Source organism: Drosophila mojavensis, unplaced genomic scaffold (assembly GCF_018153725.1).
Source record: "Drosophila mojavensis isolate 15081-1352.22 unplaced genomic scaffold, ASM1815372v1 contig_81, whole genome shotgun sequence".
Taxonomy (NCBI): Eukaryota; Metazoa; Arthropoda; class Insecta; order Diptera; family Drosophilidae; genus Drosophila; species Drosophila mojavensis.
The window spans coordinates 2763981-2789905 of NW_025318907.1; the positions used below are offsets into that span (position 1 = coordinate 2763981).

General features: G+C 35.5%; 2 protein-coding genes across 2 annotated transcripts in view; both read right to left on the reverse strand.

Moving 5' to 3' along the window:
- Nucleotides 1–18426, reverse strand: part of LOC6580549 (E3 ubiquitin-protein ligase MYLIP) — a 33909-nt gene extending 15483 nt beyond the window's left edge. The window contains exon 1 of the mRNA XM_002006344.4: nt 17683–18426. Coding sequence (XP_002006380.1) covers nt 17683–17769 — 87 coding nt within the window. The 5' untranslated portion in view covers nt 17770–18426. The remainder of the gene's footprint in view (nt 1–17682) is intronic.
- Nucleotides 18427–24239: 5813 nt separating this feature from the next.
- LOC6580550 (malate dehydrogenase, mitochondrial) lies at nt 24240–25437 on the reverse strand. Its single transcript, XM_002006345.4, has one exon. The coding sequence runs from the start codon at nt 25315–25317 to the stop codon at nt 24301–24303; it is 1017 nt and encodes a 338-aa protein (XP_002006381.1). The 5' UTR covers nt 25318–25437; the 3' UTR covers nt 24240–24300.
- Nucleotides 25438–25925: the final 488 nt, after the last annotated feature.

Consider the following 25925-nt stretch of genomic DNA (forward strand, 5'->3'; position numbering starts at 1 on the left):
GCACACCTGAAGCAATTCATGTTTGCACCTGATCATTTTGAATTTGATATGCAAACAGCAGCGAGCAGGCTGGCTTGGCTGGCAGTAATAATACATCGTTAAAACCAAATCCTGACTGCAACTCAATTGGATTGGGCCGGCTCCGAGCTAGAGCCGCGTGCAGCGCTTTCATTATATTGTATTATACTTAAATATGCCAGAGTTGTAATTGCGCTCGACCTTGTTCCCATTGGCGAATGGCGAGCATATCGGAAATCGCGCGTGTCACGCCTTCGCATGCCATGAGCAACCTTTGACCCGGCACCTCTCGCTCTTCCTCTCTCTCTCTCTCTGTCTGCCTCACCCCCTCGTTGCAACCGCCGTCTGTCTAGCCGTCACTCGCATGCTGTAGGCCATTCAAATGACTTGGTCATTGCAGTTAATGACGCCTGAACGACACAGTCAACACAATTTGGTCAGGACATTTACCGATATCAGTGCCACTGGCACCGCCTACCGCATCCCTCTGCCTACTGCCCACTGACCACGTCAATTCGCCATTCGTTCGCAAGTGGACCCATGGATAGCTTTCGGTTAACTTTGGCAACAGCCCGAGTTGGGCATAAATATTTAATTATACATATTTATAAATACTATTTGTAATGCAAATATGTGCTTAGCTTAAGCATTTCATTTTTTCTATCTATAATAAAATTAAATATTCATTTCACTTTGCTTTACACTTTTTTTGTAATTCTCAAGCTTTCTCAGTTTAATTCTTCATATCTTGAAAATGCAAATGTTTCAAGATTATTGCAGAACCAGTTTTACTTTATTTATAGTCGATTAAATTGAATATTTATGTCACTGCAAGTTTTCGCTATTTTGCAAATAATTCTCAATTTATTTATTTTATTTTTTATATATTACTACTGATGTTTTCTTAAGCTAAGCCAGTTTACTTTAAATATGCATTACATTAAAAGATTGCGTAAATTTGTAAATTAAAAATTAAAATTTTTAATGCAATTTTAATTTAAAATTTTAAGTTCAAATTAAAATTAAAATTTAAGTTTAAGATTTAAAAAAATGTATATTAATATATATTTAAATAAATAACAAACAAAAAAAATTATTTTTTTTTTTTATTTTTTTTTTTATAAAAAAAATGTTTTCCTAGCTCCAAATGATGTAAATTTACTTTAAATAAAACTGCAATAATGAAAAACTGTGCATCCATTTATTTTTTAAGTTTAAATAGGATAATCTTTGCATTTAAACTTAAAAATAAATACAAATATTGAAAAGAATTTAGAGCGATTTAACTTAAAAAATAATAAATTAAATTAAATATTTTATAATATTATTAAAATAATTTTATAATAATAATAATGATAATTATTATTATTTTTATTTAATCTTAATAAATCATATTATACATTTTTTTTCAAAAACTATTATTAATTTTTAATGAACGAAAATCGAAGTTTAATTAATTTGAAATTTGAATTAAATAAAATGTAATAGATTTTTTAACTACTTGTTTGTTTGTTTTTATTTTTTATTTTTTATTGTTTGTTATATATGTATATTCTTTTTTCCTATTCAACTTCAGAATCTCATAAAAATTTATTGTTGTACTTCTGAAAAAACGAATTGCTCTCAGGCAGCTTGTAAATTTGTTGACTTGGACTTTGACTTGCGGCTTGTGTGTGAAGCAACAAATGGCAAGGCAAACACTTACAAGTTTATAAATAATGCACAGAAAGTACTATTTAATTTACACTCGATAGCTCGATGTTGACTGTGGCCAATTAAAGTCTGTATAAATTTACAGACATACAGAGATATATGTATATCTATAGATATGTATATATGTATCTAAGCTGGGATTATATTCTGAGTAAATCTCACATTCAAAGGTCGCTTTATCGCAAAATGTCACTTTGTGCCTTTTTGTACTTTTTAATTAAAAGTGTTTACAGCGTTTAATTAATTTTGTATGCAAGTCGGCCGAAATCCCTTTAAGAGGCCCAATTAAGAGGGAAAACAATGCAAATATGTTCAAAATGCCGTCGGCCTTATTTGCCTTGATTATCATTTGTGCTAGTTGGAAGCGGCTTAGAGATAATGCTCATAATTGGATTGCCATTTAATTAAAATTTCTCTGTAACTGAAATGCTGGCAAAAAGGACGTTCAAAGCTGACCTTGAGATAGGAGAAATTGTTTAGTTATTCCAAATATTATTAATAATTCAAAGAATTTTAAGTTCAAATTGAAAAGTTGCACTTGCCTCCCATTGCCCTAACTCTCCACTGTACGAATGTTAAAACTTTAGCTAAAGCTGAACTTTTTGCTACAAAGTTACTCTATAATCAATAATATATAATAGTTGAGTGTATTTTTAGGTAGTGCTAATAGCTGAGCCTTTAAGGCTTTGCCCGAAGTAATGGAAAATCAGTTTGCCTACAGCTTTAAATAAACTCTATATATATATCAACCCAAGCTGTAATCAAAGCTAAATAGGTTTCACCTTGCAAAACTTACACCAGCTCCTAAATATGCCCCATTTGTACCATGTCAACCTCAGGCGACTGAAGTTAAAGCTAGTTAGGAGCTGATACAATGCCAGGTCCCAGCGGACTTTAGCTGAAATTGCTTTCTTATCGTTGGGGTCCCATCGCTGGTTCCGTTTGGCCTGGCCTGCTCTGGCTTGTAATTTTTTTGTTTTTTCTTATTTTTTTTGTGTATAACCGATTTTCAGCAAACTATATATCGTATAAATATATATATATATAGAGCATGCATATGTCTGCGTGTGTGGAAAAGGAAAAGCTGAAAAACCACATGAAAAACAATAAAAGCCACAATATAAAGGGAAACAAAGGCGAAATGCCGCCATTAGAGACACATCAAAATGGCACTCAACGTCGCAAGGGGTTGTAGCAGGTGGTGGCAGGATTGTGTGTGTGTGTGTGTGTGTTTGTGTGTGTGAGAGTGAGTGTGTGGGGGGAAAGTGGGGGCTTCTCAGCAGGTGCTGGCTTTTGAATTCGGCACAACAACAACAGCAACAACAGCAAAGACAACAATAACAATAACAAACAAATAACAATGGCATTCAATGCATTCGCATAGTTGTGGTTGTTGCTTTGCGGTTTTTGGCTTCATTTTCACGCAATTTATTGTTTTCGACGAGCGGCACCCAAGCCACCTCAGCCCCCAACTAACCCAACCCAACCCAGGCGAACCACCCAAACCACAAGCTAAGCACCAGCAGAAATTCTATGGTCGCTCGAACAAATTTTTTTTAAAGCAGGCATCTTTTTTTTTATTGTTTATTATTGTTCTAAGCGTCGTTTGCTCGGTTCAAAGAAGTGAAGAGGGGGCGTGGCGGGAACCTGTTTCCGCTGCAGCTTTGTTGTTGGTGGCAGGTTTCTATGGTTTTGCCGTTTCCTCTTTGCCAGAGTGAAAAGCAGTTCAAGGATATGCCGAGTACCCAGCCGAGCAGGCAGCCCAGGAACAATGGCCACGGATATGAGCACAAGTTTGAGTAGTCATAGCTCTTAGCTCGTGGTTAGCCCAAATGGTATTATCATTTGCCAGCAGCAGCAGCAGCAGCAGCAGCAGTTACATTGATTCTCCTCTGGCTGGTGTCGTATTCCGTCCAGGTTCTGGTCATCATCATAAAAGTATTACGGCCCTCGTGTCAGCTGCCAGTCGAATTGCCAGGCTGCCTGTCTATTCACAATGTTTTCACGGTCAGTGCACAGTGGTGCGAAAGGTTAAGTAAAAACTATAAAGCAATTGCTAAAAGGTTTTAAGATATTGCTTAAAGGAAATTATGATATTAACAAAATACTTGGAGATGTTTTAGGAATTTTACTAAAATTGTTTGAATTATATTTGTAATTTTTTTGTAAATATATTAAATATTTAAAATAATTTAGCTGGTATTGCTATTCTTTATTTTTAATTTATTATTTATTATTTTTCATTTTTCATTTTTCATTTTTAATTTTTAATTTTTAATTTATTATTTATTATTTATTATTTATTATTTATTATTTATTATTTATTATTTATTATTTATTATTTATTATTTATTATTTATTATTTATTATTTATTTTTTATTATTTATTATCTATTTTTAATTATTTTGTATTTTTTTTATTTATAATGTATTATTTATTTTTTAAATTCATTTTATTTGTGTTATTTAATTTTTTATTTTATTGGTTTCGAGTACTTGGCTTAAGAGTTTTATATCTAATATAATTAATTTGCTTTACAAATATCTTGACCGAGTCTAATGGCCTGCGCCACTGTTGCATAGTTGCACAGTGAGCGGTAATTGCATTAAGTGTCGGCTTAAAAGCCTGCCCCACCCCCCTCGCCGCCACCACACAGCGCTTGGAGCGCTGCTCAAGCAGAACAAGAGCCAAGCCGAGCAAAGCCAAAGCGAAGCTGCCTTGGACTGTGTGGGCTATTTGTATGGGGGCGTCGTGGGGGCGGGGGAGCTGGGAGCTGGGGACTATCGCATTGTCGTGCTGGTGGTCGTCATTGTCGCTGGATTAGCGGGGCTGTTAAGATCGCATTGTCGCAGTTCGCCCACACACACACACATACAGAGTCATGGCTAATTAGCTACTGGAGATGGCCCACTCAGTCAGGCAGGCAGCCACCCAGCCACCATCTCAGCCCACACCCACTCGGCTCAGTTGTTTGGCTTTAACAATTAATCGATAGCTGAGCGCTTCCACAACTTGAGCCGCGCACGTGACGTGAGCTGACTTCATTAACAACGCGCAAAAAAAATATATATATGTATAGATATACATATATGTATATACAGTGGACATCTATCTAGCAGCAGTCAACCAAGCAACGCACGCGAATATACTTAATTTCCTTTTGATTGGACGCCAGATACATTTGGCGGGCGCAGGAGCTGGCGATGCGCTGTAAACATAAATTGCGCTGCCTTCGCAAGGACACGCACTAAACAAACCCAGCCACAGGCTGCCTGGAGGACAGGTGCACGCACCACAACGAGCTGTTGTTGCCGGGACCGCCCACAACAGCCCAGCCCGGGCCAGGTCAGGCTACAAAATAGAGTTGCCAAAGCAACTCCAACATTTCATGTTGGCTTTAGTAAATCTGTTTGGCTTGTATTCAACTATACAGAGGTGGTCAAAAGTAATTACACACCGAGCTTTTTTCTGCATGCTCAGCTTTAAAAGCTTGTTGTTGTTGTTGTTGTTCGCTGTTTTTGAAAAAAAGCTTTTGTGTCATAAAGCTTATTCTGTGTAGAAGCGATCGGCAAAAAGAAATTGCTAAAATAACGGTACAGGTTCGTAGATATAGCAAAAAGAACAGTTACCTAGAGGTTGTCAAAAGTATTTACACACATTTTTTTTTGCGTCATAAGTATTTACACAAAATTTAAACATTTTTTAATGGCATTAATTAATGTTATTTATTTTTAATTTTTGTTGAACATAATAAAGGGTTTATTTATTTAATTTAGTATTTTGTCATTCCCCCTTTTTCGTCAATTACAGCCTGAAGCCTGGCTGGAATTGATGTTACCAATGATCGGGCGAAGTCAACTGTGAGCTCCGACCATATTCCGGTAACTTCCTGAATGGTATCATCCCGTTTCCGGTCCTTTTTGAATAGCCGTTTGGATTTTATTAAAGCCCAAACATTTTCAATGATGTTAAGGTCCGGACTTTGCGCAGGCCAGGGCAGGATTGCTTGATCTAAGTCCGCCAAAAACTTGGTGGGTATTGAGCCTTTGTGGCATGGAGCATTGTCTTGCTGCAATACCCATTCGATTGTTGGAAATAGTTTGTTCGCCGAAGTAAAAGCATTGTCATTTAATATGTGCAAATATCGTGATTGGGTCAGAGTGCCCTCTATTGGCACAAAATCTCCAAAACCATAGTACGACATGCAACCCCAAAACATTACTGTGCCACCTCCAAACCTGCTAAGAGGCTGCACTGCAGTTTTTTTATTTTGTCGACTTAAATGCATAAAAGTCTTTCGAAATGAGCCTTGAAACTAAAATGCAACCTCATCTGTCCACAAAATGTTGTACCAAAACTCCAAAGGCTTTTCAATGTACTCTAAAGCAAAAGCAAGACGTTTTGCTTTGTTTGCTTCCGAGATATCAATGATTTTTCGGACGACATAGGTGTTTATGTCAACATCCTTTAACCTTCTACGAATAGTAGCATCACTGACATGTTTACCAATTATCTGTTGTGATGCTGCAGACACTTTAACTGGGCTTATCTCGGGGTTTTCTACGAATGTGCTGACAAGTCTTCTGCATTCCCTGGTGTTCAATGCTGGCTTTCGCCCACTTCGGTGTAAATTATTCAAATTTCCAAGTGTATCCCTTTTGTTAACCAAGTTATACACCGTTTTTCTAGATATTTTGAATATCTTTACCAACTCCGATGCCCCAACACCACTCTTAAACTTGGTTACGATCTCGGATCTTGTTTCGACTGATAGTTCCTTTGTTTTTACCATTTTACAGCACATCTACAATTTCAACTACAAATTGAATTCCGATCTTAGTCAAAGACCGCACATGATCAACGCAAATCAAAGACTAAAGGCAAATTTACATTGTGTAAATACTTATGACGCAAAAAAAATGTGTGTAAATACTTTTGACAACCTCTAGGTAACTGTTCTTTTTGCTATATCTACGAACCTGTACCGTTATTTTAGCAATTTCTTTTTGCCGATCGCTTCTACACAGAATAAGCTTTATGACACAAAAGCTTTTTTTCAAAAACAGCGAACAACAACAACAACAACAAGCTTTTAAAGCTGAGCATGCAGAAAAAAGCTCGGTGTGTAATTACTTTTGACCACCTCTGTATATTTTGGGATGCTATGTTAACATATATTTCTTGTAGAAATGTATAGATGTAATAGCTATACATAGTGTGTATACAGGTATGATAGGTTTTTAAGAAGAGCTAGATAGCTGACATATATCTTTGTGACTATCTATTCGTCTATCAATCTACAGTTCTATATATCTATGTATATATCAATTTGTGTCCATTATCCATATATCTATCTATCATACTTATATATTACTATCTATCTATTCATCTGTCCGTTTCTATCTATCCATCCATCTATCTATCTACCTATCTATTCATCCATTTATCTATTTATCTATAGACCTCTTCCAGCTGGTATTTGTAGATAATGATCTATTCATCCATCCATCTATCTATCCATCCATCTATCTATCCATCCATCTAACCATCCTATCTATCTATATAACTCTTTCAGCTGGCTTTTGTGGAGAAAGAATAAATGGGTTTCCGAAGAAAAAAAAATATATAGGAAAATATAATTAGGGCGCGAAATGGATCAGAATCGCTTGAAGAGAGGTTTTCAAATTCCAAATTTTTCAGACTCAAAACTTGCTCAGCTGAGTAGCTAAGCATACTATACATATATTTCAAATCACTGCAATAAATATGTAATAAAATTTTATAATATCATATCAAATGAAATAATGTTAATGGACTATAAGAACAAGTTTCTCGACAAGCAATAAAGACGTCAATGGCAAGAGATACCGAAATACCATACAAATACGTAATGCATTTCAACAGCAAACACACTAGCATACGATTATAAGTAAATGAAATTGTTACCCTAAATAATATAGCATCTATAGCATACATTTTCAAGGAATTTATTGGAGCAGAAGTTGGCATCAGTGTCGCTCACAGTCGCTGACTTGACTTGACAGAGCTAGACAGGCGACAAGCTGTAAAGCTAAACTCAATTTCCATGTTCTATATGCTATATTCTGTATCGATTGAGTCACACGACAACTCTGGCGTCTCTCTGTCTGTTTGGCTCTCTGTCGGCGTGCCTGCTTCAACTCCTTTGGCTCGGCCACAGTTCCCAGTTGGTCGTTTTGCATTTTGGGCTAACAAATGTGAGTTTTGGGCCGCTCCACATGACCCACAAAGCTACAACAGCAACAACAACAACAACGAGAACAAAGCAGTTGATAGACGACATTGGTGCAATGAAAGCGACAGCCCCTGGCAAATGCATATTGATAAAGGGGGCGGGCTTGTACTACATCAGGCAGCAGAAGGAAGCAGACGTGTACTTGCTTGGGGCTAGCCCCAAATAGCAGTGCGCTGCATTTGTGCTGTTCTTGCAATTAATTTTGGAAAATTGGCCAATGAGGCAGTGGCTGATGCAAAAGCAATTGCTGCCTGCTGTCGGATTTAATTGTTTGGAAAATAAAGCAATTAAATGATGGCAAAAAGTAAATCTGACATGAATAATTTTTTATGCATATGTGAACCAATATGCATATCTATATATACTATATTCATATACATATATATATATATACGTACATATATTTGTGCCTCGATTCGATTATGCATTGGGGAAATGGAAAAACTTTGCAATTTATGCAATCAATGCATATCTAGTGAATATGTCCCGCACTGGCTTTAAGCCAGGCTGCAATCGTTGGCCGTGTCCGCATGCTAATTAAATTGCCAGCACACAAAATGCCAAAGCAGCCAAACAGTAAATGTTTCAGCACAAAAAGCAACAACAACAACAAGAACAACAATCGAAATGCCAGCAAATTAATTTAAGCATAACAAATTTTATGGCTGCTAAAACTTGAAGTGCAAATTGTTAAATAAAATTGTTTTTCCTCCTTTTTTTTTTTATATACTTTATATATATATTTTTTGTTGCGCAGTTCGAAGTTGTGTGCGGAACAACAACGAAAAAATGGTAGCAAGCCATACACAATGCGAATAAAGTAAATATTATATATGCATATGAATATATATATATATACGATATATGTGCTTACACATGGGAGCAGTCATCAGCGAGTGTTTAAAATTTATGGTAAAAAAAAAACTTGTTGGAATATTTATATTGTTTTTTTCTTCTTTTGCGCTATGCCGAAGAACAACGCAAATATCACAAAAAAAAAAAAAAAAACAAATACTATACAACAGGGAAACATACATAATTAATAGAGTATATATCGTCAAGGGCCTTGGAACGCAATTATAACCTCTGCATTTGCGAAATAATCTATATCAATCTCTAAACTCATTCAGATACGTCTAGGGCTTTACACAGTTATATCAGCATCTGGCAGTGGGAAGAAGTTAATTCGCTGTGCAAATAGAATGTGTTTAATTACGATGTTTACTCAAATTGTTAATAACTCTCGACGGCAGTTCAACTTCAAGGCGAAACGTCGACAGCAATGCGAAAATAAAACCAGCCAAAGAAGCAACCAAAATAGCACGCAATAGAGTTAGCTACAAATACAGATACACTCAAGAGATGTGGATATAAAGACAGGTATAGCAACAGCTAAAGATACGTACAGATACAAATACACATTCAACAGATACAGATACAATCAAGAGATGTAGATTGAGATACATTGTATCTGTATCTGCATATACAGAGACAGCTACAAAACAGCTTAAAGATATAGATACAAATGGAGCTATAGATACATTCTGTATCTGTTGAACACATTATACATGTGGACAGATATAGATACAATTGCATACGCAGATATAGATGCAACTCGAGATACATTTTAAGCATACACATGAATTATAGATAACTTCATTCAGCACAGATACAAATGCATTCAACAGCTGCAGATACATTCAACAGCTGCAGATACACACCCTCAGATACAGCTCCAGATACGAGCTAATATGTGAGCACATTTTGTCAAACGTTACTTGACTTGAAATGCGAAAAACAACCGGCAAAAGATACACAAATATATCTACACACACACACACACACACACACATTTGCAAATATATATGTATTTTATAATCTATATAGGGATGTACAGCTGTATAGGTAAATCTCGTTTCGCGTTTTTTTGCGTTTTAATTTTTTTCGTGTCTGGGGCTTGTCACAGTAACAATAACACCTACAAAAGCGAAGAGAAACTGAACAAAACTAAAAAATATAAAAAACCATCGGTAAGAGAACGCGCGCTGAAAAAGAAATGTGTGATAAAAACCAGACAACAGACAGTATAAACAAGAATGCCCTATTTAAATGGCTAGACTAGCAGATACTCTGTAGTTAGACTATAGTTTCTATGAGGTAGATTCTAGCTTTAAAATGGATTACGGCGTAATTTATCCAGCTGGTCGTTTTCATATAGATTTCTTACGAAATCCACATCAAAATCATACTACCCCATGGCAGCCCACTGTGCGCAGGGTATAGCAAAGTGTTTTGTATAAATTGCATATATATTGAGGCACAAATTGAGTTGCCCAACAAAGTTCATTTATTTTTTCTTTTCCAAACTCCTGTAATGCGAGTATTACGAAAAAGTTTAGAGTTCAAAAAGTGATCGAAGCGTTTGGGGCCAAGGCTACACAAAGCAATAAACCATAAGAATTCAGCAGGGCATAATTAAACTGAATTAGGCAATGTGTAAATAATAATAATAAGAAGAAAAAACAATTAATTTACTCTTGAGATTTTGCCGTGGAAATTGCGTCTTAAGAATGAATTCATACAACGAAATTATTTATAATTATTTATCATTTTTGCTGCCTGTCGCTTGGTTCGGTTCGCTATATATAGATATATATGTTATTTTGTATTTTCTCTTTTGATCGTTGATGTTGACATAAGAAATTTCAGGTTTGCTTATCAAAGAACGAGCGATAAAAGCAGAGCGCAAAGTAAGACGCAGTGCTTGTTGTGCTAATGATTTATCAGAATGACTGCCTTTGAGCATTTTGCTTTTATTTTTAATCCTACATAAATAAATACAATACACACGCCCACACACACACACACACACATAGACACAATGTTGCGCATGCATCAGATACAAATTGTTTGGCAGGCATGTGCCAAGTTGAGATGCTGTTCACAAACTATGCAGCAGGCAATGGCGCCGTCTTTTGTCAAGCAAATTGGCCAAAGGCAGCTGCTGATGCAGCTGCTAGTGCCGCTGCACTTGACCCGCTTGACGGCCCACTTCAGTTGGCTCATCAGCTCAGCTTAGCCCAGCTCGACGCCCACGCCTTTCAATTGTTGCCACGCACTTCAGCCAGCGCGTCGCAGCAGCGCCTCGCCTCAGCCATATGGCATCCTTGATCCCTGCAGCTGCATCACGGCAGCTGACAGCAGCGCGCACAAATATAATTACACCCAAAGCCAGCCAAAGTCAAACTGCTGCTTCCTGTACGACAGCCAACTTTACCAGCCAGCCACCCAGCCAACCAGCCAGCCAGCTAGCTAGCAATCAGTTAACGTTGTAGTCAATAGCAAAGCACGGAAATTCATGCTTACGTCAGCGTGTGTGGCGGGGAGCCACAGAGGCAGCCACAGTGGCTAAGCAAGCTAGTTAGGTGTTCCAAATCATTACCTAAATACAATGACAAAGCAGTGATTGAGCTGATCATGAAATTCAACTATGCATTTGAAAATATTGAAATATACTTCAGTATGAAGAGGCCGAATATAGTTAAGAGTAGTTATAGTTCCTTAGTGAATGGAAGGAATAATGGATATGTTTGAATAAATAAGGATCAAGCAGCTATTCTAATTATTTATTATTCCATTCTCCTCCCATCATAATTATTATTCAAATAATTTAGTTCAATTTCATTTAATATTCCACTTCATCCGCTCAATAATTTATGAGCCTAATGCGATACGATAAATTATACACTGATGGCTAATATATTAGTCACAGTGCTATAGAGTATATTTATATGCAAAAACTTGAATTGTTTTATATGTTATTAACATATTAAGTTGAGATAAAAAATTAAAAAAAGAAACATAAAATTAAACTAAAAAATATAATAAGTTTTTTGGAAAAAAATAGCAAAAATTAAAAAGCAAAATATAAAAATTTTAAATTATGAAAAATTAAAATTAAAAAAATTATAAAAGAAATGAAATATTTATAAAAATACACAATAGAAAAATAAAATAAAAAAAGGATAAAACAAACTTTAATAAATGTATTAAAATACTAATTTGGTAGCTAGAAATATTAAAAAAATTGTATAAATAAAATACTATATTTTAGTATATTTTATTTTATTATATTATGTTTATAACACTTTTATTTAAAAAACTATTTTCACTAAAGTAGTATCAGATATTTATTTATTTTAATACAATAATGAATAATAATTATTATTAATAATTGAATTCATATTTTAACACTTTAAAAAATTAAAATTGAAATAAGCATGTGAAATTTAATTTCACAATTGTACTCAATTCTTTAATTTCTCTAAGCACTTGACAAAAAGCATTCAGCTTAGAATTTTCGCACTAAAAAATATAAGAATTTTCATTTTAACTGAATAGTACGGCGCTGTCATCAATATATGTATGTACCTCTAAAAATATCTCTCTCCTATTTACCCAGCTAGCGTTTTTATTGGTGGGGCTGTGAAAAGCCTATTGATTAATCATAATTCTCTATTGAGTGCCTCGAGTGACTGCAAAATGACGCTGCGAAATTCGGTGGACTTTGCGCCTTGCAGTTGCATTTCGCGCTGACAGTTGCAGTCAGAGCTCGGAACGAGTAGCCACTCGAAACCACAAAATTGACTGCGGTACAGTGGGCACACGATAAGTTGGCCAATTGTTTCTCCAATTGCACATTTCATATAACTCGCTTGCTCACTTAATATTGATGAGAAATGTAGAAGTGGCGCTCTTCACCAGTTTTCACTGTAGCCCAAGCGAGTAACAGGTAATTAGCAAACTCATTAACAACTTGCGAAAACTGTTGCATGCGGCCCATAGTGCAAGCCGGGCGGTGACCCACCCACTGCCACCGTGGACTGGAGTACAGTTCGAATGGCAAATGGTTGGCCCATTAAACGGCAAAACGGAAGCACCGCCCCCTGCCAGCGGCCATGCCCCGGGGGCCGGGGGCTGACTTTGAATGCATTTGAATTGAATCCTCTGTAACGAACATTCTGTAATTTGCCTTTGACATGCGAGCATGAAAAAGCGTCACAACTTTTGCCTCGGCATGGCAGCCGCACATGTAATACAAATGTAAATCAGTTTGTCAGGCTTGCTAGCTGGAGTCTTCCGCTCTCTGCCCGCTCGGGTTCAATATACCCGCGGGCGATAAGCTTTAGTTGCTTTTCAAAAATTATGCAATTCTAAAGCCGTTGCCCAATCGGCCGACCCCCCTCCACCCAGGGCGTTGCTATGGCACGAACGCTTATCTGCTCAGTGCACAGTTCATTTGCGAACAGCTGCTTCGCACTAATCGCGATCGCGGCTTAAGCCTTGGCTCGAACCCCAGCAGCATGTCGCACGAAACGCTGATGCCTGATAACCAACTCAAGGCGCTAAGTCGCATTGTGCGTGCCCAGTCGAGCTCTACTAAAAGCGAGAAGCGTTCGCTTTTAGAGAAGTTTAATGCACATTTGTGCGACTACTTTGTCCTTCAAGTGTTACGATCTGAAGTTCTTAATGTGACTTCATAGAGTGAAAGCTTCTTGAAACTTTTTTATCTATTGATCTTAATTTTGTATTTTAATTATGATAATCATTTAAAGCAAATAGTTCAGTAATATATTTCATTATCATTTATTTTTTTACAAAATAATTTGCCTGATCTTTGATTATAAAAGTGCCTGTCAAATGTTGACAGTCAGTAACAAGAAAACTGACAGCTAAATATAAATATAATCATATTTAAATATCTAATTTTCTCAAATATTCAAGATTAATATATAGCCATGATACACTATAGTAAAATACTAATATAATTATAAGTTGAAATTATGAAAGTAAATGTCAAATATTGACAGTCAGAAAGAAATCTTATGATTTTATTTTTGAAATTTAATGATTATATTCAAACTATTAAAATATAATCAGTCATACTAAATACATCAGTCTAATCGCATTCTAAATAGCTGAGAGATAATTGTTCATCTAGAAGCAATCAGAATTATTGGATTGTATTATTGTACGCCTGTCTATCGTGGTCAATCAATTTTCTGGCAGACTCTTTTCATTTCACAAATTGCACGTGAATCAGAAATGTCTGCAGATTGCTTGCTATTCATCCATATCACCTGTGATTTGCTGGGCAAACACTTGAGAACGGAAGTTAATTGCCAGTGAAGTGCTCTGCAGTCATTTTTTTTTTTTGTGCGCTTTCATTGGCTGAAAATTAATTAAAAATCAACTTGAGTAATTCAATTAACCAGTTTTGCGCAACTCGCCATTGGGCAGTGGGCGTGGCATTTGATGACAACATCGTCATCACCATCATCATCCACAGCGCTTGGCAACGTCATTAATCTAATCAGCATTACAAGAGCCGTGTCATTCCTGATAAGCCGCAAGGCAAAGCGAAAAATCAAAGTCAAATCCGAATTCCGTAAACCGAATCTGAATCCGAATCCGTAATCGAATTCAAATTCTCTTTGATGACGCATATCATCATCAGGCAGGCAAGCAACTGATTAAATATTAACTATATTAATGCGGCAAATTGTCTATAATAAGGTCGTGACAAAGACAAAGTGCCGTTTGACAGAATACTGAATAAGCGCATGGGAATATGAATCGTGCCTTAGCATTAATTATGAGCAAAACCCTGTCATCAGTGAGAGAGAGAGAGTGCAGTTAGAAAGAGAAAGAGAGAAAAAGAGAAAGAGAGAGAGAGAGAGGGAGAGATACGAACAGAGATTAGAGCCTCTAGTATCTTAGTATTGATTTGAATGTCAAGGCGACAGCTTTCTCAATAATAATTTAATGTTAATTTTTTAATACTTTTAAGCACATTAAAACTTCAAATCTTCTAAAAATTCCCTGATGCAATCATCGACGATTCATTGCATCAGCCAATTATTTTGAAGACATCTATTAAAAATGCATTAAAATAATTTCAACAAAATTTCGCTTAGAAACAGCATTAAAAAAAATTAAACACCTACTTTTAAGCTAATAAAAAAGGTGAAAATGATTTCGAGCATTAGATTAGATTAGAGAGCATAAGAAGTAGTTATGGAATATTTCTAATAGCTGTATGAAATTAATTATATGGCTTATGTCTACATACATACATATGTATGTATATACAATATATAGTAATTTTTGTTCAAAACTTATTAATTAAAATTTGAAATAAATGAAAAATGCTCTATAATAAACTAAAATAAATATTATGAAAATAATATTTTATATTTTTATACCATTTTGAAATTAAGAATATATTTTTATAAGATAATTGGTAGAAAACTTTAAAAATTACATTTAAGATATCATACATAATATTTTAATTGAACAGAATTATGTTTTATATGCAAGAACCACTAATTTATTCTATTTTAGATTAATATTAGCCAAAATGTAATAAGAACTCATTAAATTTTGTTAAACAATTTTGAATCAGCTGAAAAATACAAGAAATAAAAGTTACAATTGCATGGCGAAATGTAAGTTTCTAGAAAATTACAATCACCTATATGTAATATATATATATATATATATATATATATATATATTTATCTATATAAGTTATATATCTTTCTGTTCGCTCAAAATCATTTGGTAAACGAATTAAACGGTAATAAGTATGCCAAATAAAAAAAAAACATGCAAAGTGCTTATCAGATAATTGATAAGATAGGACTGGAGCACTATTAGTTTGGTAAAAAAAACAATACGAATTTGAAGTTCTAATTTCGAGGTATCTGGAAGAGATACGAAACATGGCAACATCGGAATATGAAGTGAAAGGCGTGAAGCAACGGTAATGGAAATCCAAATAGGGACTGGCCTGGTTAGTATTTACAGTGTGTACCTAGTATATGTGATACAGGAATACATATGTATGTATGTATGCATGTATATATGAAAGACATATGTACACAGTGTGTACTATAGACTTTTGCTTGATAACAACTTTCGTCTGATTAGATTGCACAAATACTCACACACACTCACGCACACACACACACACACACGAGAGAGCGAAATGGAGCCGACAAAACAAATACGCCAAAAGACTTAATTAGGCTAACAAACAAGTCGAATTGCCAAATTGGGTCGTAATCTGAGCTAAAGTCAAGAAGGTGTACATGTGAGCAAAGAAGTTACGCGTAGGCGATACGGGAGCCACAGCTCTTTGGGGGGATTCAGTGAGGGGTGGTCCTTGGGTGGGTCCAAGTGCTGCCTGTCCGTAACAGAAGCAGCGGCTCTCGAGTGTTTGCTTTGAGCGTCTCAAGTAGGCGCTGAGCACTTGGACTTTGAACTGACCAGAGAGTACAAATCTAACACATAGATTAAATATATATATATATATATATATGTACTTGTATGTACTTGATGATATACGACTTGTAATGGCGCTTGTGTCCATATATGGAATATCGCAATAGCTCTTAAGCTTCTTGTACTATTACGTTGCGGGGCAACAACTGCGTTGTGGCCTTCTTGTAATGCCCTTAATCCCTTTATAGAGTAGTATTGGTCATGAACTACCTTTGATCTATAATATATATATGTTGATTGTACTGATAAGGCTTTACGGTTAGGTGAATATCAGTTAAGATGAATGTAAAATTTAAATGATTTTCAATACTTTGTGAGATTCTTTAAGATATTTTGACCTTACACATGTGTTCGAAAATCTTATACGATTCTTCATATTATATAATAATGTTGTTCTATTTATAGCCAATGTGCTGTATCATTTGAGCTTTGTTCTCGCTTCGCAATTCCCATGTAACTTCTGCGCAGTACAAAAAGATAAGAGAACTTCGAGCGGCCTCAAGGCGGCCAGGAAAGACTCCATGTGGGGGGCACTGACAGACCCCCTAGCCCCTTGCCCAACCCCCTCTACACAAGGGCAACTCACTTGGCATTTAAAACGAATTAATGCACAAACAAACAGCAACAAGGCGTAAACAACAAATTAAGCGAAGAGCTGATAACAGACAACAAATGCGAATCAATTCGAATATTGGAACACATTCGAAGATAGTTGGTTGGCATACAGGTGATAAGAATTTAAATAAAAATTTATTACAAAAAAAAAAAAAAATAAATTAAATAAAATAGAAATTGTATAAATTAATATTGGAAATTTAATTTGCAATCCAAGCAACTTTCAAATACTTTGTAGATGCTTTAATATTAATTAATATTAGTTAATTCAGTTGCATTGAAATTAAACTAAACATGAACTTTTTGACCAAGTGAAAATGTCAATCTAATGAAATTTGTATATATATTTATCTACATAACTTCAAGGACTTATTATTTGATTTGAACCAAAAAGAAATTTAACAATTTAAATTATATGCCACTGTCGAAATGTAGACAACTAAAAAATAAATGACCAAGTGTTTTCAAGTAAAAAAACATCGTAAACGTAGGAATTTTGTTTTCGAATAACAATCCACAGTTATTAGGTTATTTGTCTTAAGCGTGGGCAATCAATTAGCCATGCTTAATGCTTACTAACTAAATGGGTTCTAGCACAGTTTTTTCAGTTTTTTTTTTTTTAGGAGAGTCCAATGTCTATTATTATTGTTTTGCTATTGTCGATCTACAATTCAAATGGTGCACTTGCTATGGAAGTCCAACGACTTTTGCTCACCTTTTCGAGACATTCTTGGCCGAGGGCTTTGGGATCCAATTTGACGGCCCGCTGGGTGCCGTCTGGTAGGTCCACAATACACCACATGGTTGATATTTTGACTCCTTTTTGTTTTTGGTTTCGGATCGAAGACAAAAGTAAAAGCGATTGGCTTTTTTCTATCTCTCTCTCTGTTTTTTCTGGTTTGCTTTTTTGCTTTTTGCGCTTCCGCGTTACGAAAACACAAAACTCAATTCAATTTCAAGCCCGTTAACGTATAAGGCGCCAGCTGCTCTGCTGCTGTTAGCGTCGCAGTTGACGTCGCTGCCGGAGCTACAGGTTGCGTTCGCCTTGGCTGTTGGCAAAGTTGGCCTTTCGTTGAGGGGGAAATCCAGCTTCTTTTTTTGTTCTGTTTTGAATTTCAGTTTTCTTGTTGTTTTTAAAGTTGCACACTTAATTTGTTAAAATTATTTAACACGTTGGAATTTAGCGAGCATTTTGAGCGGCACCGCACGCCGTCTTTTCACTTTTGCTTTATTTCTCTTCCCTGTACTTGTGTACCAGTACATACAAAAATATATATCTATGTATATTAAAATCTTTTCGCTTTGTTTTTTCTTCCTATTTTTGTTAAACACGATTTTTGATTTTTGTTTTTTGTTGTTGTTTGGCAGACGCCGTTCCCGCTGACGTCGATTTCAATGCAGAGCTGTTTATTGATTTCCGTCCGTTCAACGCAAAGTTCCCGATACAATTGAATTCTAGTTGGAGGCGAAGCCAAGGCAACAGTATTTAAGAGGCAGCCAGCGCTGTTAAGGTTAACAGACTGCGCTGCTCTTAAACGTTGCTGTGCTCAATTCAGCTGCTAACAGTTTTGTCCACTGTTAAACGTCCACAATTCGCACCTCTTGTTGTCCGCTCTTTACATGTTAGCTGTGTAAGGTAAGTTAACAGTGCACGCTCTCACTCTCTATCTATGTATGCTGCTTAGCTGCTAATCTGCTGCTGCTGCTGCTACTCTCTCTCTCTTCTTCTCGTGCTTGCAATCTCAGCTGCGGGGGAGTGGCAGCTGTTCGGTGTACCATTCCATTCAATTGCCCTGCACAGCTGTTGCTTTTGCTGTTGTACAGCTTCTCTTTTGTTATCTGATTTTCCACTCCATTGCCGTCAGCCCAACTCATGCAGGTAAACTGTTTGAACTGTTCAACAGTTTGAATTAGCAATCGCTCGTTCGGCTCTTTCTCTGCCTGTCTGTTTGCTTCTGTTTCGCATGTGAATACAAGAAATGCGCGCATGTGCAGCCCAGCTGCCTCTGGCTCGAAATGCCATTAGAGCATTTGTCTTTTACGCATCTTTGTTTACTTCCGACCTGCACAATACGAAAGATAATGAACTTCTTCTTCGTTTAATGTCAGGCAACTTAATGGGAAACTGGATACACGTTTTTGTGTATTTCGGTTGAAAAAGGATAAGCAGGGTATATGTGTATGTATGCTGTATACATAAACATGTATACATATGTATGTGCAATATAACGCATAGATATAAAATATAAGGTCTGAATCAAAAGTTTAATTCAAATTGCTTTGATAACATTCTGTAGCCACATCATTATAGTATATAAATACTTGATGAGGATTAATCATCGAACCAATTTAGTCTTATGTGACTATTCAGCTGTCCATCTGCATGCGCCTGTTTGTCTGACTATCTTTAAGCTTATTATACTATGATAAATATTTTTATTTCCTTGAATTTTTGAACTATCTTTATCAGCCATAAATTTGTTTGGACATATCTAAGGCATTTTTATTGATTGAGTCATCAAATTTAACATATAGAGTCACTTTAAAACTACACAGATAACAATAACTTAATTGAATGCCTACTTTATATATATATGTAACAAATTAACTAATGACCCGAAGAAAAACTATTTTGGAAAAGCTGTTAAGAAAATAATAATGAATGATATAAAAATATACATAGCACTCTATAACCAAAAAATAATAAACAATTTAATTTTATTTAATTAATTTTAATTTTATGTTTAATAATAATTTTTTCAAGTAATTTAAAAAAATGTTTTCAGTAAAGAGATAAATAATAAACGATCTTTGTAATTTGTTCGAATATTATGATCAGTTGTGCAGTGGCACAGTTTCGAATTGTTGATTGATTTTGTGCTTCAATTATAATTGATAACAAGTTTTTTTCTTATTAAATTATAATTGCTTTTGGTTTCTATGCAACGGGCTCAACTCCAACATTTATAATAAGTAGAGCGCAATAATGTAGAATTTATTGATGCGGGTATCTCACACACTCAATAGATAGAACACAGAGGAGCTTTCGTAATCTCGCAGCGCATGGCATTATTGCAATTTGACATACTTTGTCAATTGTCAGTTCTATTTCAGATTTAATTTTCTTTATTTTTACTTTTTGTTTTATTGGTATTTATGTGTTGTTCTTTAAGAACCTTCGTTTTTTAAATCGCATTGAAACAAGTGGCCCTGGCACAGTTTTAACAATCTGGCATTAATATTCCATTGACACGAAGTGACCTCCGCTTACACGGGAGGTGCATTGAGTGTGTGACCCATTGAGGGTATTCCAAATCAATAATATCAATATGTAACGGCTCGGTTAGCTTTCAAAGAGCTTTTCTAAAATATCGTTGGTTTGTGCACAGAATAAGCAAAAAAGCTCCGCACAGGTAAGCTTATTGAAAACTTGAAACTTTATAAATAAATATACGCGTATATAAATAAATATATAGTATATCTCAAACAACAAAAACGAAAGTAAATATATTATATGTTTATGAGTAAAAAATTAACTTTTTTCTTTATTATTCCTAAATGATTTAAATTCCGTGTAGCATGAATCAGCATGGACTTTGAGCCCAAGAAACCATAAATTATTTCTCAAAATTCATGCAAAATATATATGAATTTTTTATGACTATAAAATATAAATATATATGTATGTAAATACACTTAACGAAAGGCTCTTAGCTTGCTCAATAAAAAGCTGAAAAGAAAACTGAAAGCCCCAACATACAATATTTTTAAGGGCAAACAATAACAAATGATTATAAGTATGGTATCTTTAGTTTCCGACCGAAAGAAAAGAATTATTTTTTAAGAAATCTTAAAAATGTACACTTAAAATCAAGATTTTGGAAAACTAGTAGATTTAGTTTACAGTAAAATACAATTTACATGTCGTTTAAATGTTGTTCAGATTATATAATAATTAAAATTTTTCATAAGATTTTGTAGGTAATTCTTTGGAATCTGACAAAATATGTACCGGTTTTTAACTTTGTATACATATATTTTAATATATATAAATACAAAATCCAGCATATATTGATATAAACAAGAATATTAAACACGCAAAACCAACATATTTGTCTAAACTATAAAATATATAGAATACTTCATATTTTATTTTTTTGCTGCCTGACAGTCATTATAATTATCATTAAAAAGTCCAAGCCAAACTCTTAAGCTTTATATATTTTTAATAAATCACGTATCTCTTATATATGGGCATCCGGAAAAGTCTACTTTGGTGCATTTTCAACGAAATTAAAAAAGTCCAAGGAATTCGCATAATAAAAAGTAGACTTCTCTGGAAGCCGTATATCTTTAATATCTTTAGCCAATATATTTTTTTCTATTAATTGATCTTTTGTATAAACATCTGTAGTTGGCATTAATTATCAATCATAACTCGAAAACAATAAGAGCTAGAGAAAGTAAATTAGACACTTGGGTTTTCATATATGAACTCGATTATCTAAAAAACTCTCTAAATATATGCTATAATAAATGTAATAATATATCCTAATTGCAAATAAATATATGCACACACACAATTCTTCACTCGATTTCTAAGTTCGAAAACTCAAAGTTGAATAAATTATTAAGAAATTATATATATATTATTTATATTTTTCTTTTGTTCTGTTGAGTGAGATCAAGGATTGCCGCTGGCGATGTCGATGATTCAAGTGTGTTTTTATTAGAAAAATCATTAACCTTCAGTGCAGACACATTAATATGGAGATTAGATGATTTATGATTTATATTGTGCTTATCAAGCTACGTGGGCGATTTTTTGAGACGCAAAAACAATTGCAGACATCGTATCGCATATGCGATCGGAATTGCGGATCTCAAGTGGGGCACGCACCCGTCTAATAATACTTCTGCTGATACTGATCGCTAGACAAATCGAGAATGCATATACATATATATATGTATGTTTGTATATGTAGACATATGAAGAGAAAGTTAATTGAAATTTCACTGAGATCCTAAGATAAACGATAGATTTTCAGCAATATGTCAGAATTTTTGCCTTGATCGAACCAGAATATGTATTTCGGGTGATGAAATTACTCATGCGAAGCCAGACAAACAACAACGAGGCGACCCCAGTAAACTCGGACTGATAATAAACTGAAGCGGAGTAAACACTCTACATATAGAGGTATTTATAACCCCAGACGCGCCATAATAATAATAATAATAATTCTCTAAATATACATATGCTTAAGCGTTTCCGTATCTCAACTGTTGGCTAGCAACAATTGGCAACTATACGAGAGATCTATTTGAATTGATACACCTGATTAGCCATTGAAATAATTATTGATATTCAGAATTGACACAGATTTGTGTTTGTTTTGTATTTGGTGATCTCCTGCCCCAACCCAATTAATATTGGGAACAACTTGGGAACAGGTTTCGAATGAACTAATAAAAATGACGTGTCCATTAGCCCCGCCAGCCTAATCTGCCCGTTTATCAGTCGCTCAAAGTTCATTGTCAAGGGTGGCCGATGCATTGCTATTGATCGCTATATAAATAAGTTTTATTTAGCTTTAATCTGCGAATTGAAGGGCTGTCAGATTGGGCCAAATTATGATTTCCTAATCACATATGTATGTATATACTAGGTAAGTAGCTCCATTGATCATAACAAGTTTGTTATTATACTGATTGCCTGCCGCCTGATATGATCAAAGGTTACACCTGCTCAGCTGCTCAGCTGTGAGCCATACGAAAAGCCCCAGTAGGCCTCTATTGGGCGTATCACTAAGCGCATAGAACAACACGTTATTTATGGAAAAGTTATAAGAACTGATTGATAACCATACATAGGACCCAAGCAGCTTTATCTTAACTTTCTGTGACACATACAAGTAGGTCTTTTATTAGCGCTATGGAACCGCCCATTAAGAGAAAAAGGTAATATTGAAAATGTAGCATGATTATTGAAAAAAGTTTGAATTTCCTTCAACTGTAAGTTGGCTTTTATTTTCTTAAAGCAAATACTAAAAGCATTTGAGAAACATTAGTAGTTTCTGTATACCCAATAATATAAATATTCTATGGTGTATTTTTAAAGATGTTCGTAACATTATGACATACTTTCATATGTTATACAGATTCAAACAAAACTATTAATCCGAAAATTACCATTTCATAAAAATGTTGAAATTTCGTATGGTAAAGACATACAAAACAAAAAGCTTATCAGATGGCACGTGGAAACCTTGAGGTGAATTATGGTCCAAACTATGTATAAACTATGAAGGAATATAAACATAATTAAAAAATCTTTCTCTCTGAATCTCGCCCTATACATAACTTTTGCTCTGATTCTCTTCACTATTTTTTGTTTCTCTCTCTCTCTCTCTGCCTTTCATTTGTTCCCTCTAATTCTCCCTCTCGCTCTCTCTGTCTTTCTCTCTCTCTCTCTCTCTCTTTCCATTTTTCTTGCATTCTTGTTTTTCTCTCTTACTTTCTCAATCTCTGTACCTTTTCCTTCCTCTCTCTACGTCTTTCTATAGTGGAAATCTAGATATAGAGTTTATTTTCTTTTCTATCTGTTTTCCTTCCATTTCTCTGTCTATGTCTGTCCTCTTTTATCCCTATAACATACGTTTACTACATTTCCTCCCCTCTCTCTCATTCTCTTTTCCCCTTTCTATTTTGCTCTCTCTGTCTCTGTCTCTAATCTAATGTTTATTATTGCTATAAATTTTGTTAATTTACTAATTAATCATTCATTTCTTAGATCTTCGTCTGGCCTAGCCTAACATGTTTCAAACCCTCGACGTGATCCCCATTGCTGATTACCCGATTTCCTTTAGTCATAGTTTAATTAGTTGAGCGAGCGATAAGTAGCTAAGTAAACATCAGATAGTGCGAAATATATTTTTAGTTTTGTCGAAATGATTTAATTTCAGGAATCTCGTATTCCAGTTCCGAAAGCTTGGGTTCTATATTATAGCACACGTTGAATGAGTGCTTAGTTGAGCTTTAACTCGAATATGTACTTAGAATGAAATGAAGTATGGATGATTGAAACAAGATGATTAACTTATCAGCATGGTAATAGGTAGTACACACAATACATTGTTTGTTTGTCCTAGGCAGTATTGAAAGTGGGTCTTCAAATACACATGTATATCAATAAATATAGTTATATATGTATGTATATGAATAGATGTCGGCTTAACTCTATAAAAATAGATGCAAAAGACCTTAGGCAGCTGACGGGTATTGATGATAATGTTTATTTGAACTCTACTTTCTATGGAATTTGCACCCGATTTTAGCAGGCGACCAGCTTGACACCGTCTTCAATTTCCTTATTCAATTGTGCAATCATATCCCCAAAACGCTTCTCCTCCTCGTCATCCATTTCAGGTAGATCTAGATTCTTTTCAATGCCCTTTGGTCCCAGCAGCACCGGCGAGGCAAAGAACTCCGCCTCGGACAGATCCGACTGCACATAGGCGCACTCGATGATATTCTCCTCATGGTTGACGGCCCTTAGCAGAGAGTTAACGAAATGGGCGGCTGCATAGGCCATGGACAGAGTGGCGGAGCCCTTGCCCGCCTTTGCCCTGACCACTTCGGTGCCCGCGTCCTGTATGCGACTAACCAGCTGGGCCTTCTCTTCAGAGTCGAGCTCCAATTTGGGGTCGCACTGCGAGAGCAGCGGCAGAATCGTCTTTCCGGCATGACCCCCAATTACCGGAATGCTCACAGTATGTGGATCGATGTCCAATAGCTCGCCAATAAAGGTCTTGGCACGCACCACATCCAGAGTAGTCACGCCGAACAGACGCTTCGGATCGTACGCATCCTCCTGCTTGAGCACCTCCGCCACAATTGGCACAATCGTGTTGACGGGATTTGTGATGAACGCCAGCAGCGCCGATGGACAGGCGTTGCTAACGGCTTTTGCCACAATTGACGCCACACTGGCATTCGCGTCCAGCAGCTCGCTGCGATCCATGCCCGGCTTGCTCGGCAATCCGGCCGCCACCACAACAATCGAGGCGCACTCCAGTGCATCGATCAGCTCCTTCTTGCCGAAGTAGGAGCGCACGGTGCTCGACGTGCAGATGTGCGAGAGATCGGCGGCGATGCCCTTCGTATCGACCTTGTCGTACAGCGATAGCTCCGTGACCAGCGGATTCAGCTTCAGCATCAGCGACAGCGGCTGGCCAATGCCACCGGCAGCTCCAACGACGGCCACCTTGATGCCACGCCTCAAATTCCACTTCAGCGGGCTGAAAGGAGATACGGCAGAAACATACTTCATCAATTTAAGAGACAACATATTGGTTTGATTTGTGATATCTGCTTAATGTGACTGAACGTTTCAAATTTATATTCGCTTTTAATTTTAAATACAGTCCGTAGACGCTTGACTTAAAAACTATGTGATCGATAAATACAAATGCTCAAGGAGTCAGCATAAGGAAAGAAATTTTGTTGAAATGGGTTTTTCTAGAGACTTTGCTTTCCTCACATTGGATCATTCGCTGATAAGCAGAGCCCACAAGAGACTTTGCTATTTGAAATGAGATTAGTTTAATATTTTTGGGGGCTGGCGCAAAGTTTTGCTAAATCAGGTATATTTACTATCTGTGTATTTTCTATATATTGATAATTCCTATGTTATTAATTCTATTATAAATTGTATGCCCTTAAGCTATGCATATAATATAAATACAACTTTTTTATTGATATAACAATATGAGATGGGGAAATATAGTAGCATAGACTAAATTTGAGATATAATAATAATAATAATATTCCAAATTATAATTTAACTAACTTTAGTAATAATAATGACAAAAATAATAATTTTTAATTATAAGTCAATATTAGTATTGTATATTTTAAGCTCTGAATAGATATAAAAAATAAAATAATAATAACATT

Coding starts and splice junctions, on each gene's coding strand:
- LOC6580550 (XM_002006345.4), bottom strand. CDS start 25,317: ATGTTGTCTCTTAAATTGATGAAGTATGTTTCTGCCGTATCTCCTTTC.